The sequence below is a fragment of the Eschscholzia californica genome, unplaced genomic scaffold (genome assembly GCF_041429995.1).
Source record: "Eschscholzia californica isolate CP2 unplaced genomic scaffold, dmEscCali1.0.p SCAF_1, whole genome shotgun sequence".
In the NCBI taxonomy this organism is placed as follows: domain Eukaryota; kingdom Viridiplantae; phylum Streptophyta; class Magnoliopsida; order Ranunculales; family Papaveraceae; genus Eschscholzia; species Eschscholzia californica.
In genome coordinates, this window is record NW_028238198.1 from 15,898,107 (window position 1) to 15,913,391 (window position 15,285).

Here is a 15,285-nt window from a genome sequence, read left to right on the forward strand (position 1 = left end):
TTGCTGATGGACCAATGGTTAACAACCTCTACAGCATTGATTTCACAATTAGTCCATATGACAACACTCAAGATGGGTCTGAAGAAGCTTATAGTGTGAGTGCACCAGCTAAGATATGGCACAACAGGTTGGGACACCCTTCAAGAGAAGTTATCTTGGAACTAGATAAGAAAAAGTTGATCAAGTTAACTTCAAAAGAATTCAATTCTCTATGTACATCTTGTCAATTGAGTAAAAGTAAAAGGCTACCATTTCCTCAGTCTGAAAGCACTACTCATGGTCCTCTTGAATTGATTCATAGTGATGTTTGGGGACCTTCTCCTGTCACCACAAAAACAGGAGTGAGGTACTACATTTTGTTCATGGATGACTACAGCAGATTCTTTTGGATCTATCCCATGAAGCAAAGATCAGATTGCTTGAGATGCTTTCAACATTTTCAGAGACATTATGAAAGGATATTCTCTGTGCCCATTAAGTCTTTTCAAAGTGATGGAGCACTTGAATTATCTAAGGGTGACTTTTAGACACATTTAAACAAGTGTGGCATAGTTTTTAGATGCTCCTGTTGATGAGACATAGAAATGTCCCATCTGAGTCTCTTAATTTAGACGAGTTAGTCTCTCTAGAGCAGTTACTCTCACGAATTACTCTCTTTTATGTTCAGGTACCTTTTTACAGAGTTACGCGTGCAAAACGGATAAAGTTGGAAAGAATACAGACTAGGGGCATTTTGGTCATTTGTTGATTCTGACTTCTTGGTCAAGATTAGTGTTCGGATGGAAAGTAGAGTCCAAGACGAGCCCGTAGGCGAAAACGGAAGTCAAATCGGAGCCCGGATCAACAAATTAGCCAAAGTCAAAGATGGAGTCAAATGTGGTTGACCAAATCACTTAAGTACGCGTGGCGTGCAATCTGACGTAAGATGAAAATTTCGGTACACAGTTGGGCTGTGCGGGACTGTGCTCGGGATTTGATTTCAGCGTTTACTCGGGGTAATGCGGAGCAGGATATTACCGTAGCCCGAGAGGATCTAACAGTTATTACCAGTCAGGTGACACATGTTTTCATCCTAAAGGAGGTTGCAGCATTTTGAAAGTGCCGCAAGACACTGTAGAGGCCCATCTTAACTGCCATGTCAGCGCCAGCACGTGAAAATCGATTGGGCCTAACAGCACACGTATTTCATCTTTCTCTCTCTCTCTACTCGTTTATTTTTGGTAACAAACAGAGAGACTTTCTCTTCTCTCTCTAAAAACATGAAATAAAGGAAAGAAAGAGAGATTGTGGGAATGAGATAAAATCTCTTAAGAGATAGAGAGAGATAACCGAGAGATATGGAAGCAGATAAAATGGAGGATACTAGAGAGAGAACCGAGATATTGGCTTGAATTCGAATCAAAACAGAGTGAGAGGATTTTTCGGTTGGTTTTCCTATAAAAACAGAAGAGTTCGGCCATTGAAGATCATCAGTTTTATAGAGGAGAAAAACAGAGAAGGATGATCGGGTTTTCAGAGAACAGAAGAGAAAAGGAGAAAAGTTAGAGAGAGAGAGAAACAGAGAGATTAAGCTCGGGTTTAAGAGAGAGATAGAACAGAAGAGAGAGAGAGGTTTTTCTGTTTTTCTTTCCTGTTTATACTCTTTCTATTAGTGAGAGATAGAGAGAGATACAGAGAGATTAAGAGGAGAATTATTGTAGAGAGAGAAAAGAACAGAAATTCAGTTTTTTTTTTCAAATTAATTTGATTTTGGATTCTCTTTATTTTCGTGTTTCCTGTTTAGTGAGAAAGCAAGAAATAACAAAGATAGAGAGATTAAAGTGAGAGAAACAGGAGGTTGGAGTGAGAAAACAGAGTTGAAGAAGATGAGAAAATAATTTTCCAGAGAGGAAAATATTTCCGGGAAGACGAGAAAATCGTTTTCCCAGAGGGTGCGTTTGGCAGATTTCCAGGAAAAACAGAAGGAAATCCATTCCTTAAGGGTCTGTTTGGTTTTCGAAGCGCAGAAAAGTAAGTTTCTTTCTTATTTTTCTTCCATTACTTCAAATATTTATCGTTTCTAGCATGAGTAGCTAAATCCTTTATATCTAGGGTTTTAGACGAAGTTTAAATGACTATTCTAATAATAAATTTATTACAGTTATTTTTGTTTTAACGATAATATTTTCCGGGTTTATTTAGACCGTTCATGGACTAAAAACCTGAGTTATACAAAGAACTATCAAATTAGACCAAAATAAATTTGTCCTTAGAATTGTTAGGAAAACGGATTCGAAAACCCTAGGTTCCCTTTCTCTGAATATCGAAATATTTATTTATTTATTTATTTTTCTTGAGTTTTATATTATAATTCTATTTTATCACCATCAAAACCAATTTTGAATCTCAATAGTTTTAAGGTTAGAATTAGTTTAACTTAGTCTCTGAGGAACGAACCGGTCTTACCGGACTTATTACTTGACGCCCGTATACTTGCGGGTGGAGACCTTTTAGGGCAACCTTTTAGGCCCATCACCTGTCCCTATACTCCTCAACAAAATGGGAAGGCTGAAAGAAAAAATAGACAAATCACCTAAGTGGGTAACACACTACTATTTCAGGCCTCAATGCCTAAGGATTTCTGGTTCCATGCTTTTGATACTGCTGCCTACCTTATCAATAGGACACCTAGTAAGGTACTTTTTTCAAACTCCTTATGAAGTTTTATTTAACACAACTCCTAATTACTCTATGCTTAAGGTGTTTGGGTCAGCATGCTATCCTTATTTGGGAGATATAAGAATTGATAAGCTAAGTCCCAAGTCTGTCAAGTGTGTATTCATAGGCTACAGTCCCATTCACAAGGGTTATAAATGCCTTGATTTCAATTCTAACAAGGAACATGTCTCTAGACATGTGATTTTTTATGAGAATTGTTTTCCATTTGCTGAGACACCTATGCTCAACCTTTCCACTTCTCCTCAAACCTTCCTGTACCTTATAAAATTCACCCTCTGCCTAGTCTTGAATACTTCTCTAACCCATCTACACCCAATTTTCACACTGACTATTCCCAGAGTGATCAAGAGATAACCATTCCTTTAGACTCTCATGATTCTCCATCTATTCTTGAATCATCTCCAGATCCATTACCATCTTCTTCCACATCACACCCTTCTGATTCACACATTAGCCACAACACACATCCAATGCAAACCAGACTTAAGAGTGGAATTACCAAACCCAAGGGTATCCCAGACCATGTAGCTCATTATACTGTCCCACATGCTCTTCCTGTATCTTATATAGCTGCCATGCCTCCTGTACTTGAACCAAGGTCCTATAAAGATGCTATTACATGTCCTCATTGGCATCAGGCCATGAAATCAGAACATCAAGCCTTGATTCACAATAACACTTGGTCTCTCACTCCAAGACTACCTTCTATGCATGTTTTGGGCAGCAAATGGGTTTTTAAAGTCAAATACAAATCAGATGGCTCCCTAGAAAGGTACAAGGCTAGATTGGTTGCTTTGGGATATACACAGCAAGAGGGCATTGATTACCAAGAGACTTTCAGCCCTGTTGTCAAGATTCAAACAGTGAGAATAGCATTGACAATGGCAATTACACATCAGTGGTCTATTCAACAACTTGATGTGTCAAATGCCTTTCTCCATGGAGAGCTTACTGAGACTGTCTATAAGAGACAACCCCCTGGTTTTGAAGATTCCACCCATCCTGATTGGGTATGCCACTTGCACAAGTCCCTTTATGGCCTTAAGCAGGCCCCAAGGGCCTGGTTCACCAAGATCACTACTTATCTTCTCAATTGGGGCTTCATCAAGAGTTCCTCAGATACATCCATGTTTGTATATCATGCAGCAGATCAAACTCTTGTCTTTCTTCTATATGTGGATGACATTATCCTCATTGGTTCTAGTACTGCCTTGATGAGTACATTGGTTTCAGATTTGGGTAGGGAATTTGCCATGAAACAACTCGGTTCTCTGCACTACTTCTTAGGTATTGAAGTTCAGCAATGCCACACCTCACTCCAACTTACTCAGACAAAGTACATCACTGAGTTGCTTCATAAAGCTGAACTCCTAGATTGTAAACCAAGTCTCATTCCTGTCTCACATGGGAAAAGAGTCTCTAAATTGGATGGAGATCTGATTGAAAATCCATTGTTTTATAGAAGTATGGTGGGAGGACTTCAATATGCCACTATGACCAGACCAGATATTACCTATGCTGTCAATTATCTAGCACAGTTCATGCACTCTCCAAGAACAACTCATCTAGTCCTATTGAAGAAGGTTCTTAGGTATTTGAAAGGCACACTTGGAGCAGGAGTCACCATAAATTCAGGAGATTTATCCTCTCTTTATGCTTTTTCAGATTCTGATTGGGGGAGTTGTCCTGACTCCAGAAGATCTACAAGTGGGTATTGTGTTTTTCTTGGCAAAACACTTGTGTGCTGGTCCTCAAAGAAGCAAAATATAGTTTCCAGGACCTCCACTGAAGCAGAGTACAGGGCACTGTCATTGGCTACTTCTGAATTACTTTGGACCTCTTATATTTTGAAGGAACTGCACATTCAACTTCGGCTACCTATTACATTGTTCTGTGATAACATGGGAGCTACCTATCTAGCATCTAATCCTGTTCTCCATGCTAGGACAAAGCATGTTGAAATTGATTTTCATTTCCTCAGGGATTTGATCCTTAAGAAGACATTGGTGGTCAAGTTTGTTAAGTCAGAAGAGAACTTAGCTGATGTTCTCACCAAGGGCCTTCTTCTCTCAAACCTGGAGTATATACGAGACAAACTCATGTTTTCAGCAACTTCCCAACATGTGTTTGAGGGGGGCTGTAAGATAGAAGAACGGTAACTGAATTAACTGTCATATATTGGCTCGAGCAGAATGGACATCCTTCCTTATAGGCACCTCTGGTACGTGAGACTCACACATGTGTGATTAGTTAGTTACTTGGCCAAATAAGTTGTTTAGACAGTTGGTTAGCAACTAACCATTCTCTCTCTCTCTCTCTTAAACCAGTAATGTATAAATAAGGGATTAACTTCATAATAAAATCAGTTTTGCTTTCAATTATGAAATGAGAGGTAATAATTTTGGTTTCACTCAGTGTTTTGGTTGGCATTGGAAATAGAAATATTTCTTGTAAATGTTCCTGTGAGTGGAAATAGTTACAAATATATAGAAATGAAGGATAAGATGAGAAAATGACTTGGAAATGTAATGGATAGGGAATTATTAGTGGAAATAAATATAAGTAAATCACTCATTCAGTACTATCTAAGGTTAGTAGGGTCCAACTAAATCGGAGTGTGCACGAATCTTGTGCTTGTAGTTTGCTTAGAAGTCTCCAAAAATATTTGACAGAAAGTCGAAGCCACGAAGATATCAGTGTGTTTTCATAATTAAGACCAACATAGGAATTGACATTTTCCTTCATCAAAAAAAAAAAAGCATAGGAATTGACATGGCCAACTGTGACAAAGAATTTGTTATACATACACCATTTTGGTTTGTGTTTTATTTGAAACTGGGAGTATAACCATTGTCTGATGGACACAAACATTTCTGTTATCTCAACTCTTGGAAGCACCTCCTCTACTAGTTGTCCAATTAAAGAAGCTCGATTTGCACGCGTGGCCACCATGGGTTCCTTGTCAAAAAGGTTTTTATTACAGTATAAGCTATGAAACTCAAAAAGGAATGGGTTATGTTGGTTTAGTTTTGGGGAATTCTTCTACTATACACTAAAGTTCTACAAAAAGAAATGGTTATTTTGTTGTGATTAGGTTCAACATCTCCTAAAAATATGCTTGTTATATAGCCTTCAAAGTAAAAATAAAAAAATGGAGATGCATGTTCCCTAAGATGTTCATTATTAGGCGAATGTCCAAAAAAGAATTGTTTAGACTTTGCTCCTTTGAATTTTGAAGTTAAAAAAGAATAAGATATTTTGAGATGAAAATTTTGAAATATAGACTTTTGGAAACGCATGAACTGACCAAGCTCAGTGGAGGGACCAGTAATTTTTCACAAGAAATGATCCTCAACTAATTTTCTATTTTTTCAACAAAAAAACTAATATTCTATTTAACAGAACAATCATACAAAACCCGAACTCAGAAGAAACAATAAATCAAACCAATATATTCGAGAAAATATGCATTACTGCAATCTCCAATTTTCACCAGCATAAACGGCATGATCAGCCAGCTCTTCCTCAATTCGAAGCAACTGCCAAATACACATCATGTATAGGATGAATTACAACAACAAAAGAAGGGGAAAAGGAATTCAACATGATTATTTCAAGTGATTTCGTAGCAAAAGATCATCTTTCAGGAAGTTCCCCTTGGGTAATAAGTTACAGAAAGACGTGATCATCTTTCAGGAAGTTTCTTGTACGGATGATCCTTTTCTTATGTGGATGGAAGTGGCTAGGAAGATCCTTCCAGACATACTTACAGTCCAACATGATAGTGTAAACAAATTTTCCACAATAAATAAAATGGCGTGCACGAAAAAATATAAGGGGGCGATAAAAATAAAATGGCGTGCACGGAAAAAGAACAGATAATGAATGGTGTACCAGGTGCATGTGGAATGAATGACAAAATAATAAAAGAAGAAGGTGAACCTGGTTATATTTTGCAAGCCGCTCTCCTTGGCAAGGTGGACCTGCTTTTATCTGTCCAGTGGATAAACCAACGGCTAAGTCGGCTATGAAGGAATCTTCAGTCTCCCCACATCTATGAGAAGTTACAACCCCCCAGTTTGCATCCTTCGCCAACTTCACAGCTTCAATGGCCTCTGTGACAGTTCCGATCTGATTCACCTGTGCCCACCCACCATTAACTTGATAAGTTAAACAAGACAATGGTAATATAATTCTTGATTAAGAGCTTCACTTTTACAAGAAGAGAAATACATATTAAATTTCCCATTTCATGACATGGATAATATAATTTTAGAACCTACAATTTGAGGTTGAAATTAGCTGTTGGAATTCTAGAAGGGAATGAAAGATATTTTCTGCAAATAGATACACTCGTGAGAAAATTCATGGTTAAACCACGGTCCAGTCTTTGCACATGGAACCTATGTCATGAGTTTGTACACTAAGTTCCATATCAAACTTCCTTTTTTTCATTCTTTTTCCATAATACCCTCAACAAAGACAACAACTGTTTTCTCTCTAAATTTGTTACTGTCTCTAAATTCTTTCTACTCGCTAGACGCTAATTAGCATCTTAATTATTTAAAGTTTTCTTTACATTTTTCTCCCCCAATTAATTAATAAATAAATTATCCCTTATTTTCTTCCCTATTTCTTTCTCCCTTATTATTTAGAGAAGGTATAACTGAAAAATAAAAAGATAACTAATGTTGTCCGCTGTTTGCTGACCATTTTCAATGTTAAAAAGTAACTAAGGTTTGGCCCGTTTGGGTAATATAATATTTGACAAAAAAGTCAATGTATTTAATATGGCCTTGGAATAGGAGAAACTGAGGATCCAAATGGTAACAGGCCAAGATCACCTGCCCCATTTGACTCCTTTATTTATACGTTAATTTGAGGATAATTCCGAATGCAATACCTTCAGAAGGAACGCGTTGCAAGTGAAGTCATCTACTGCTTTCTCAATGCGTTTTGGATTTGACATCAGCAAGTCATCTCCAACAACCTGGAAGATAAATTCTCTTAAGATATCTTTAACTCCACACATAATTTCGTTATACAAAAATGCATTAAAAAAGTGACAAGTTGATGCCTAGGTTTGGTAAATGTCGGTCTTCGGTAGGAAAATATAACTTTTCCGTGTGTGTTCTGTTTACAAGGGTTTGTAGTTTACACAGACGGTTATAGAAACAAAATAAAATTCTTTTGAGGAAACCTCAACCTGATTGCTTATCTTGTTAACAGGAATCTAATAATTTACCATAGTCGCATACAGAGGAACACTTACAAATAAGGTAAAACGTTTTCTTTCGGATAGAAATAATGAGCATACTGTAAAGAAAATGAAGACCAAAAAGATACAATGGGTCAAAGGCCGAAAGAAACCAGAAAAAGGCCCCATACGTTACAACTGCACTAAATTGAGAGAACCACAACACCAGAAAGCTGATATCAGAGCCCGCAGTTTACAGTGAAGTCCCTAAGCGATGCTGAGAGCACTCAGTTTAACCTCTCTGGCTCCCCCACCCCCCTTCGAAAATACTTCCTTGCTATCTGTCCACACTTCCCAACGCATACCAAGAGGGATTATTCTGAAGCTTCCTACGATCTAGTGAATATACCTTTTCACCAAAAGAAGACCCACGAAATCTCTAGGGGGTCACCCAAGGAGCACCACATGAGAACAAAAAGAAGCTCAAAATCATCCAAGTAAACGGTAATGAAGCAAAAGATGTTCTGCCAACTCCTCACATTTACAAAGAATACAATGGTTCAGAGTCATCTTATTATTACTGACCTTATTATAATATTATTCACCCACTTGGATTGGGGGTAAAGTTGCTATACAAGATAGCAGATAAGTTAGGAGTCTTATGATAGAGTTTTAATACGATTACGACTCTCGAATTGGAATATCGACACGCCCATCATGGCTAATCATAACAGCCTATATGTGGGCTTATTCTCGTGTATTTTAATTACTTTAAGTCAGTAACGACCTAAGTTGCTGCATACCTTTTCCTTTTTTTGTGCCTTTCCAAGACATTTATCACGTTTTTAAGGTTGTTTCTCAGTAGAATATAAGTATTCCTTACCACTACATTCCCTTTTTGCAGACTATCTATCGAAGAGTCCTCTGGAGGAGAAAAGCCATCCAAAATCCCAATCAAACAACATATACCTTATACATCCCAACCTATCAAGTTCGTTCTCAAGTTCATGCCTCAAGTCAAGGTATCTGTCTATCCCAAGGAGTAGCACCCCGAATCCCAATTGTAACCATCTCCTTTAGAGAAGAGCATAGAAAAGACCCCTTTAAGAGGTACGGTCGAGCACCAGACATCGGTCAAAAACAATATTCTTTTACCACTACGCAAAGCACATGCGAGTTATTTTGATTGTTTATATTAAATTATAATATTCAATATCGTATACGAAAGTGGATCAATTATGCTTCACCTAGGGAGACTAACTAAATGAACCACTTTAAACGGGCGCCGGGCCCCTCGCAAGGTGTTTGTGCCACACTAATTCGTATTAATTCTCATCGGCAGAAGGAGAACTGACCTGGCAAACCCCAGCGCTGGTAAATAGCTTTGTATGTTCCCAATCATCTTTGTCGAACGGATCCCCAATAGACACAATTGGGTAATCTGGCAAATGACAACCAAAAGAAAGACTAAAAAAATATGAGGACACGATCTACTTGACAAATAAATGAACAGAAAAAAACATTCAACGTGAGTAAGAACTGACAAGCAGTACCTTTACAGAGTTGTGTGTACATCTCAATCATATCTTCTGCAGTCTTGAAATTCTGCCCTGACTTGTTTGGTGATTTGTAGTCCAAATCATACTTTGTTCCTAAATCAGGAAGGTCAGACAAGCGTCAACTATCAGTAAGCTGGTAAATACACAAAACATCCCTAGCTGAAACATGCAATTATTATGAAATAATAAATAATGACAAATGTGTCATTTGGATACATAGTTATCTTGGTTACAAGTTACAACCAGCAGTGCTGATTCAACTTATAAATTCAGCAAATGTCCGTTAGTTGAGTTCGAAGACAATATGTTAATAAATGCCTCTATCTACAGCTGCATTATTTATTCAACGGAAAGTTTTTGGTTGTCACCTATGCAGAAATCAGTAGCAGCAACATCCATTGCTATCTTCACTCTCTCCCTGTATCCTGTTCTGTCGATTGCCTCTTTAACAAGATCCAAGCCTTCAGTAACACTGTAACCAGAACGTTGTTATCAACTAAAGAAACAGAGAAGGCCATACAACAGTCAAGGAAAACAGACTTATGACCAGAGCTTACTCTAAGCACAAAGAGTTCGGGCATTGGAGTATGCATAAACCACTATGGATGCAAAATTGGTTTCTCAATCTTTGTTGTGCAATAATGCAAGTAATAGTTCTTAGTAAAATTGGAACCATGGATCCAGGATTAACACTTCCTAGAAAAACAGTACCAGAAGAAAACTTGCCTGGAGATATTTGGAGCAAAACCACCATCTACACCGATATTGCATCCGTTTGCTCCAAATCTTTCAGAAATAATAGCCTGCTCCAGTTGTTATTAACTTAGAATCGCCCCGCATGAAGTGCAGCATATTAATTGTTCTAGTAGGAAATTAGGCCGAAGACCAAAATTTTTGTTGGTCTTGATCAAAACAACATGCCAGTATGTCAGTTTATACACTTCGGCTGCAGGCGCAAACCGGTGCAAACCTATGCAGAAACGTATACGAACCCGTGACAACTGAGTGGAAAATATGCTTGTGTAAACCTTACTCGGGAGCTAAAGCCTAAAAAAGTTATTGGATCCTTTATGACACAAGAAATTTTGGACTGGGGAGTTTTGACCAATCTTTGCTTGTTCTAATTGGACTATCAACTGGATTTGATACATATTGTTGTTAAGATATGATATGGTTTCTGTATTTTCATTCTTAAGAAAGAACGAAATAGTTTGATTTTGTGAAAAAGATGTCAAAACGAAAACAACCAAACGAAGTGTCACTCATAATAGGGTGTTATCCATAATATGCAAAAGAAGCACAAGAAAACGAAATAAAAAAGGATGGGTTATTCCTATTTGGCCCCTAAACTTTTGCCAGCTTCCTGTTTGGCCCATGTTTTTACAAATTCTAGTTTGGCCCTCTTCAATAACAGTTCCATCCATAAACAAACATATAGTACATTATTCTCTCTCTCTCTCTCTCTCTCTCTCTCAACAATAGAGAGATAGATAGGAGAGAGAGAGAGATAAAAGAGGCAGAAAAATAATAATAATAATAAAGTACATGGACAATTTCGGAAGAGTCAAATTGACTCTTTAACGGTTTAGGAATGGAACCGATACTAAAGGGGCCAAACTCAATTGACAGAATATAGTGGGCCAAACAGAAAGTTTGTCATAAAGTAGGGAGTCAAACGGGAATCAGCCCAAATAGTGGGCCAAACAGGGAGTGTGTTCCTAATGAAGTTTGTCATAAAGTAGGGGGTCAAATGGGAACCAAACCAAAAATTATATCTTTGTTTTAGAAGATGAAACCCTAATTTGTGTTATTTGGTTGATGCATAAAATTAGAAGATGAAATTGGTCATTTTGATAGCAACACTAAAATTCTTAGTTGTGTCCGCATTACTTCCAACTCATGGACGAAACATATAGATTACTTCTGCTTAGGTTGTGCCTACCATGAAATCTATGAAACGAGCACTAGGTTCTCTATCACAATTAACTATGAAAATGATATGACAGAATATATAATAAAAGTGTAATATCTGGAAGGAAAATACCTTTAAGTGATGATAAGTCTCAGAGCCTATCTGTAGTGCCTCTTCAAAGGAGTTGGCCCCGATAGGGAGAATCATAATTTCCTGGTTTGAATTCAGTGGCCAATTAATTGGTTTTAGAACATCGAATGATAAATAAAAAAGTCAAAGTCAAACTCGTAAATCTCACAACAAACTTAACCAAAATATATGTTCAATGAATCTAATTGGTCTTTGGAGCTCCTTATGTAGGTAACTCCATCACCCTAAACCTACTACCTTTAACCCAGCCAAATAACAAGTTATTGCCCTTTTAAGTTCTAAATTCCTCTTAAAGCATTTACAACAACTACGGGATTTATAACAAAAGAGGAACTTCTACTAAAAAGAATCCCAATTTAATCAGTACATAAAACTTATCCTAAATCAACAAGCAATTAAAAACTAATAAAACCAATAAAGTAAATAATAAAGAGAATAAATACAATTGAAGATAAATAAAAAAGGTATTCTCTGTTCACCTAATTAAAACAATTGCTTATAAAGTTCATTAGGACTAAAAGTTGGAACTTCACTCAAATAAGAAAACCTATTTGGTGAGCCCTATTCACCTATACATAGTGGTCGGCGTACTTGTCTTAGATTACTTTACTTCTATTATTAGTTTATTATTAGTTTATGCTTTAGGTTCAAGTTAGAGTTAGTTTTTGTTTTTACTACAGAGTTGATCGTACAGTGAAGAACTATTGCGTCGTTCAATCTTATTTTCTTATCTTGAACAATGGGAAACCTCTACTTCTGCCTACAGGTTTACATTAAAGTGTGATTCATTTTATAGAATAATAACCGAGAACAAAGTTTAGTAACCTGAATTTAAATAGGGCGTACTTGGATGGACAACTTATTGCTGGCGTGTTTTCCGCCACTTATGAGGGTGAATGCAGGGACAGGAAGCACCATGCTGGTTTTACCAGATAGATCAGCAATGTGCTTGTAAAGAGGAACCTGCACTAAACCAGATGGGAGCTAGTCTTTAGAATATGAAAGAACATTTTCTTTTCATAAGAATAGAGATGATAAATGAATTAGAAACACAATAGATAAATCATACCTCTTTTTCAGCAGCACCAGCTTTGCAAGCAGCGATTGAAACAGCCAGTATGGCATTGGCTCCAAGTTCGCTCTGCAAAGAATTAGTAAAAGTGACTTACAATGCTTCATACGTAACTGTCACAGTTGACCACAAATTTTAATAGATTACAAATCAATATTTTCTCTACTAAAGAAAAAGCTAGACGGCCGCAGACTAATCACGCACTGAAGCGGCTTGACTTACTAACTATAGGAAAAGGCCAAAACCCTTTTGCTAGCTTCAAAGGTAAAGTAATGCAGTGATATAATTTTTTTTTTTTTTTTTTGAGAAATCGACTACGATCTACGTTGATCGTCACAAGGCATTGATACATCAGGAAGATGTGATAAGCACGATAACTGCCTAAGTTCAACATTAGTGAAAAGGCCTAAAGCCCGACAAATTATTACATTATTTACACCCTGAATAACCCAAGTTCAATAAACCATGGATTCCACTCTCCGTAGGAATCGCACCTGGGACCTCCAGGGTTTTGGAGTTTCTGTCAACACTTTGAACCACTTGGGCAAGCAGGTGTTGACAATGCAGTGATATCAATTATACCCTATTCTATTGGCCTATTATAGGAAATGTCAAATAATAATCTGTTGATTCCGAAAAGATCTACCAAAGACCAGGAATTCCGCTTGGTCGAAACTGACACTTATCCTAACGGCTTATGCATTCGACTTCCTGTGAATCTTGGTTGTGAATTGAAGAAAAGTGTATGAGGGGATAGGCTGGGTATACCCCCATATGATTCCTATGACAACCACCAAGGTTGATGCCAAGGTGTGACCATGTCAGCCTATTGTGCTTGAGCAGTTGTACTTTTGCAAAGGCCAAGACCCAACTCGACTTAACAGACAGGCTCAACAAGGCGGCTTGCGAGTCCCGAGTATCCCTGGCTGACCTCACAATCTCAATGTATGGAAGAAAATCTAGAGAGAATATAAATTTTGAGGGAACCTCAATTGCTCAGCTCGGTCAAATTAGCCAATAAATTACTGAGCTGATATTTTCACAAGATGGCATTGATGAGGGAGAGAATATGTCACTACAAATCATCCCTCTATTTGTTCTATGAACTGGTAAAACGAAAGCCTGTTTCAAGTAATTAAGTGTTAAGGCATCGCTTTCCAGTTACAACGCCCCACTACTCTAAACGTCAAATTCAACATTCATTTGAAAAATTACCAATTACATTTTGCTAGTTAATAAATAGAGATACCTCTTACCTTATTTTCAGTTTTGTCCAAGTCTATCATAGCCTGATCAATTTGTGACTGCAATGTTGGATCCATACCAACTAGGGCTTCAGAAATTTTCTCATTAATAATCTTAACAGCTCTTGAAACACCTTTCCCAAGATATTTCCCATTGTCACCATCTCGTAATTCAACAGCCTCAAACCTAAACGATTACAAGTGAACTAATAAAAACCCTAGAAAGTCATTTGATATCTCAAAAACAAATAAAAGAATAGAAACCCTAAATATATCTATATATACATACATTCCAGAAGAAGCTCCGCTAGGAGAAGCAGCTCTGAACATTCCTTTATTGGTATAGAGATCGACTTCAACAGTTGGAATACCTCGACTATCGAGGATCTGTCTAGCTTTAACCTTGGTGATTACACAACGAACACCTTTCTTCATATGATTGGCCTTTTTTTCAAGAGGAAAAAAAATAAGATCATCGTAGAGAGGAAGAGAAAAGTAAAACCAAAACCTAGAAATGAGAAATCATCTTACAATGAAGAGAACGGGATCTGGAACTTTTGCCCTAACAGCAGCATTGACAGCATCTTCGATTTTACGAGAAAGCAAGTGCTTATCAAGATATTCTTGCACAGACATTTCTCTTTGGTATTCAGATATCAAAACCTTTCCACAAGTCTCAAATTTTGCCCTAGTTATCTCTTTATTGTTGCCGCATAGGAGTATGAAGCTTCAGATCTTCTAATTAGATGATTTTCCGTCCTATTCAGAAGTTTTAACTTTTAAGAAGAAGAGAAAGAAACCAGAAGGTCTGTGAAAACTGAAAACACAACACGCCTGAAAATAAAATACGGAGTATAAAATTTCAGGCTACCTGTCCGTATGATGATCTGGCATACCACGTCGACAAGACGTCTTGCGTGGTTGTTTGAAGGGACGGGTAAGATAAAAAGAGGAAAGATATTCAAATTCAGTTTGGGTCCCTAAATAATTATACGTGTTGTTGACAAATGTATGTGTTTTTCTTTTTGTAGTTTAGCTGTTACTGATGGAATTTCCTACAGAATCATCTAACGTAGGGAAGAAGATAAAACTAAAATCTGATGGTTGAGATAAAATCTTTTCTAAAGTTGGTCAGTTGTTTCCTATTTGTGCTAAAGCATTTCGATTCGTCCTCAACAGTATAGTATAAACACTGAACATGACTTCAAATTTGTCAAGAATGATTTAAAGCGTGTAACTGTTGTTTATTGAATGACTCAGATAGTTGAGAAGATATAGTAGTGTACCTGTGTAAAAAAAACATTAAGTGCTGGTATAAATAATGTGAACCATTGGATAAATTACGTTGTATACATGACAAATGATGGTTTCCTCGTCATAATAACACATAATTTATGAACTTGTTTCATAAATAACATATAATTTATGAATTT

The 15,285-nt window shown here is 37.1% G+C and overlaps 1 protein-coding gene across 1 annotated transcript; it reads right to left on the bottom strand.

Moving 5' to 3' along the window:
- Window positions 1–5,974: 5,974 nt before the first annotated feature.
- On the bottom strand, window positions 5,975–14,851 carry ENOC (cytosolic enolase). Its single transcript, XM_086647545.1, has 13 exons — window positions 14,384–14,851; window positions 14,142–14,296; window positions 13,865–14,039; window positions 12,606–12,677; window positions 12,383–12,499; window positions 11,519–11,599; window positions 10,201–10,277; window positions 9,843–9,946; window positions 9,469–9,567; window positions 9,271–9,356; window positions 7,622–7,708; window positions 6,661–6,858; window positions 5,975–6,257 (listed from the first exon to the last, which is right to left on the bottom strand). The coding sequence occupies exons 1-13, from the start codon at window positions 14,486–14,488 to the stop codon at window positions 6,189–6,191; spliced, it is 1,425 nt and encodes a 474-aa protein (XP_086503671.1). The 5' UTR covers window positions 14,489–14,851; the 3' UTR covers window positions 5,975–6,188.
- Window positions 14,852–15,285: the final 434 nt, after the last annotated feature.

What these genes read in the sequence shown, in the direction of transcription:
- ENOC (XM_086647545.1), bottom strand. Translation starts at nt 14,488, where the DNA reads ATGTCTGTGCAAGAATATCTTGATAAGCACTTGCTTTCTCGTAAAATC. An exon ending in CTGGTGCTGCTGAAAAAGAG is followed by an intron (nt 12,500 to 12,605) that starts GTATGATTTATC and finishes GGTTTAGTGCAG; the next exon opens with GTTCCTCTTTACAAGCACAT. An exon ending in CCAGCGCTGGGGTTTGCCAG is followed by an intron (nt 7,709 to 9,270) that starts GTCAGTTCTCCT and finishes TTTATCTTCCAG; the next exon opens with GTTGTTGGAGATGACTTGCT.